This window comes from Micropterus dolomieu, unplaced genomic scaffold (assembly GCF_021292245.1).
Source record: "Micropterus dolomieu isolate WLL.071019.BEF.003 ecotype Adirondacks unplaced genomic scaffold, ASM2129224v1 contig_14614, whole genome shotgun sequence".
NCBI lineage: Eukaryota > Metazoa > Chordata > Actinopteri > Centrarchiformes > Centrarchidae > Micropterus > Micropterus dolomieu.
The window spans coordinates 1-3,931 of NW_025743600.1; the positions used below are offsets into that span (position 1 = coordinate 1).

Here is a 3,931-nt window from a genome sequence, read left to right on the forward strand (position 1 = left end):
CAGAGGTCAATGATGAACATGAGGTCAGACAGATTGAAACAGCATCCAGGAAACCAGCCAGACCAGAAACAACCATCAGACAAGAAGACATCTTTAAAGCCTCACCTGGAAGAGATGAACCAATCAGAACAGTGATGACAAAGGGAGTAGCTGGCATTGGGAAAACAGTCTTAACACAGAAGTTCACTCTGGACTGGGCTGAAGACAAAGCCAACCAGGACATACAGTTCACATTTCCATTCACTTTCAGAGAGCTGAATGTGCTGAAAGAGAAAAAGTACAGCTTGGTGGAACTTGTTCATCACTTCTTTCCTGAAACCAAAGAAGCAGGAATCTGCAGCTTTGAAGAGTTCCAGGTTGTGTTCATCTTTGACGGTCTGGATGAGTGTCGACTTCCTCTGGACTTCCACAACAATGAGGTCCTGACTGATGTTACAGAGTCCACCTCAGTGGATGTGCTGCTGACAAACCTCATCAGGGGGAAACTGCTTCTCTCTGCTCGCCTCTGGATAACCACACGACCTGCAGCAGCCAATCAGATCCCTCCTGAGTGTGTTGACATGGTGACAGAGGTCAGAGGGTTCACTGACCCACAGAAGGAGGAGTACTTCAGGAAGAGGTTCAGAGATGAGGAGCAGGCCAGCAGAATCATCTCCCACATCAAGACATCACGAAGCCTCCACATCATGTGCCACATCCCAGTCTTCTGCTGGATCACTGCTACAGTTCTGGAGGAGGTGTTGAAGACCAGAGAGGGAGGAGAGCTGCCCAAGACCCTGACTGAGATGTACATCCACTTCCTGGTGGTTCAGTCCAAACTGAAGAACGTCAAGTATGATGGAGGAGCTGAGACAGATCCACACTGGAGTCCAGAGAGCAGGAAGATGATTGAGTCTCTGGGAAAACTGGCTTTTGAGCAGCTGCAGAAAGGAAACCTGATCTTCTATGAATCCGACCTGACAGAGTGTGGCATCGATATCAGAGCAGCCTCAGTGTACTCAGGAGTGTTCACACAGATCTTTAAAGAGGAGAGAGGGCTGTACCAGGACAAGGTGTTCTGCTTCGTCCATCTGAGCGTTCAGGAGTTTCTGGCTGCTCTTCATGTCCATCTGACCTTCATCAACTCTGGTGTCAATCTGCTGGCAGAAGAACAATCAACCTCCCGGCTGTCTAAAGTCTTCAGAGACAAACTTAAACTAACACATCTCTACCAGAGTGCTGTGGACAAGGCCTTACAGAGTCCAAATGGACACCTGGACTTGTTCCTCCGCTTCCTCCTGGGTCTCTCACTGCAGACCAATCAGACTCTCCTACGAGGTCTGCTGACACAGACAGGAAGTAGCTCACAGACCAATCAGAAAACAGTTGAGTACATCAAGAAGAAGATCAGTGAGAATCTGTCTCCAGAGAGAAGCATCAATCTGTTCCACTGTCTGAATGAACTGAATGATCGTTCTCTAGTGGAGGAGATCCAACAGTACCTGAGTTCAGGAAGTCTCTCCACAGATAAACTCTCTCCTGCTCAGTGGTCAGCTCTGGTCTTCATCTTACTGTCATCAGAAAAAGATCTGGACGTGTTTGACCTGAAGAAATACTCTGCTTCAGAGGAGGCTCTTCTGAGGCTGCTGCCAGTGGTCAAAGCCTCCAACAAAGCTCTGTAGGTGGATAAATGGATGTGCAATTTCTAAAACTGTATATTTGACAAATAAAACATTCAGTTTGTGTTCATTGCTAATCCTTTTTCAGGTTGAGTGGCTGTAACCTCTCAGAGAGAAGCTGTGAAGCTCTGTCCTCAGTTCTCAGCTCCCAGTCCTCTAGTCTGAGAGAGCTGGACCTGAGTAACAACAACCTGCAGGATTCAGGAGTGAAGCTGCTGTCTGCTGGACTCCAGAGTCCACACTGTACACTGGAAACTCTCAGGTCAGTAATAAGCTGTTTCGTTTAAATCCTCTTCATCTGATTTTAGGTTCAGTTAGTGAAAATGGTCTGTAGGAGTTTCCTGCAGATGTGATTTTCTAAAACACAGAGTTTATGATGTTTTCCTGATTCCAGGCTGTCAGGCTGTCTGATCACAGAGGAAGGCTGTGCTTCTCTGGCCTCAGCTCTGAGCTCCAACCCCTCCCATCTGAGAGAGCTGGACCTGAGCTACAATCATCCAGGAGAGTCAGGGGTGAAGCTGCTGTCTGCTGGATTGGAGGAGCCACACTGGAGACTGGACACTCTCAGGTTTGGACAGACAGCAAGAGCTCACACACTGCAGGTGTTATTTTCTATCAGTCTACTGGAGTCCATCATCATGAAGGACTTCTTATTCCTCCTCATTCTGTTCAGAGCAGTGAGTAGGCCTGAGATAGGAAACACACGGCTCTCCAGAAGTCTTATCGATTGGAAACCATTAGAAACATCAGAAACTTGGATGTAAAGTAATTCTAATGTGAGACCTGCTTGCAGCATTTCTCTATGGATAGAAGCAGGGGTGGACTGGTAATCTGGCATACCAGGTAAATGCCTCGGGGCCGACGAAACTTTGGGGCCAGTGTAACATAAATTACTTATTTATTCAACTGTTTTAAAAAATGGGCCAACGGTCGGCCCATAAAGCATGTACCGCAGCACATTTGGTAATTTTCTATACTGACATTGGGCTGGCCCAATCACATCTCTTACAAACCCCCCCCTCCTCTGCCTTCTGTTTCTTGAGTTGTGGGCCAAATAAAATTAAATTCTGCAGATGGATGCCACCAAATGCGCAAAATAACCGATATGTTAGCAGGAGGAGAGTGGAGGTGAAGCGGTAAGCATGGAGTAGCTCAGCCTGTAGGAAGGGAGCAGGGAGGGAGGGTCATAGTGTCATTTACACTGGGGACGCTGGGGACATGTCCCCACCACTTTTTGAAGGCATTTGTTAAAAATGTTAATGTTAAGAAATGTTAATTAACAAATGAAAATGCTTTGAGAAAGGTTTATTTGCACTATTCTGAAAACCAGCAATGCAATAAAAACATAGAAGAAACATCTGCGTTGTCCAAAAAAACTAACTTAAGCTAAAAAAAGAGCTACAGATTACTGCATTATTCTATTACATTTTTATATTCTGAATCATCACTTGCCAACTGAATTTGTGCTTCCCTTTACATAAATAAAGACATTCCACCATAAATTGGTGCAGAAATTATCCCCAGAATGCAGGAAATTAAGTGTTTAATGCTCAAAATAGTATTCAAATATATTCTTGTCTTGTTCTCGTGACCCCAATCTTGTGCAATGTCACATCTCATGGGCAAAGTGTGTCGTCACCCCCCTAATCTGAGCCCTTAAATGTCCCCACCACTGTTCAACACAAAGTGAGGCCCTTGGGTAGGATGTGTGCCATGCTGTAGTGACAATGATGATGATTACTTCAATTAAGGTTGATGATTATAACATATGAGTACACTGATTCACTTGCACTGGTGCACTTATCCGTGGCACATACCACTCGGCTTGTTTGTGTACAGTAGGTACACATGTTATATATGGAAGGATGGTGTATCGGTGAGAAGTGTCTCACCAATTTAGGTGAGCCGCCTGAGCCAACAATGCTAGGGCCAATTTTTTTGTCCCAGTCCAGCTCTGGATAGAAGTGTTTGATGGTTCATCTCAACAACTCCTAAATTTGTTGAGATTAATGTAGCTGCAGTGTTACAAGTCTAACTACATTTCTCAGTAGTGTGGTGGTAGCTTCGCTTTTTTCTGATCAAATGGCTTTTCAACCTCGAAGCTCCTTTATTGATCAAGTACCGTGGTAGCATCCACACACTGGGGTTGGGACAATAGATGATGCCATCGGTGATGGCTGATGGCTGGTGAAAGCAGGATTTAATCCCCAAAAACATTATCATTATCATTTTTAAAAATACCTGGTTTGCACCTGTCTCTGAATTCTCTTCTC

The 3,931-nt window shown here is 45.2% G+C and overlaps 1 protein-coding gene across 1 annotated transcript; it reads left to right on the top strand.

Moving 5' to 3' along the window:
• Positions 1–8: 8 nt before the first annotated feature.
• On the top strand, positions 9–2,335 carry LOC123966946 (NLR family CARD domain-containing protein 3-like; the record flags this gene model as incomplete). The annotated part of the gene is made up of 3 exons (XM_046043023.1): positions 9–1,657; positions 1,747–1,920; positions 2,053–2,335. Coding segments are annotated over 3 exons (2,106 nt in total), but the record flags the coding sequence as incomplete, so codon positions are not given.
• Positions 2,336–3,931: the final 1,596 nt, after the last annotated feature.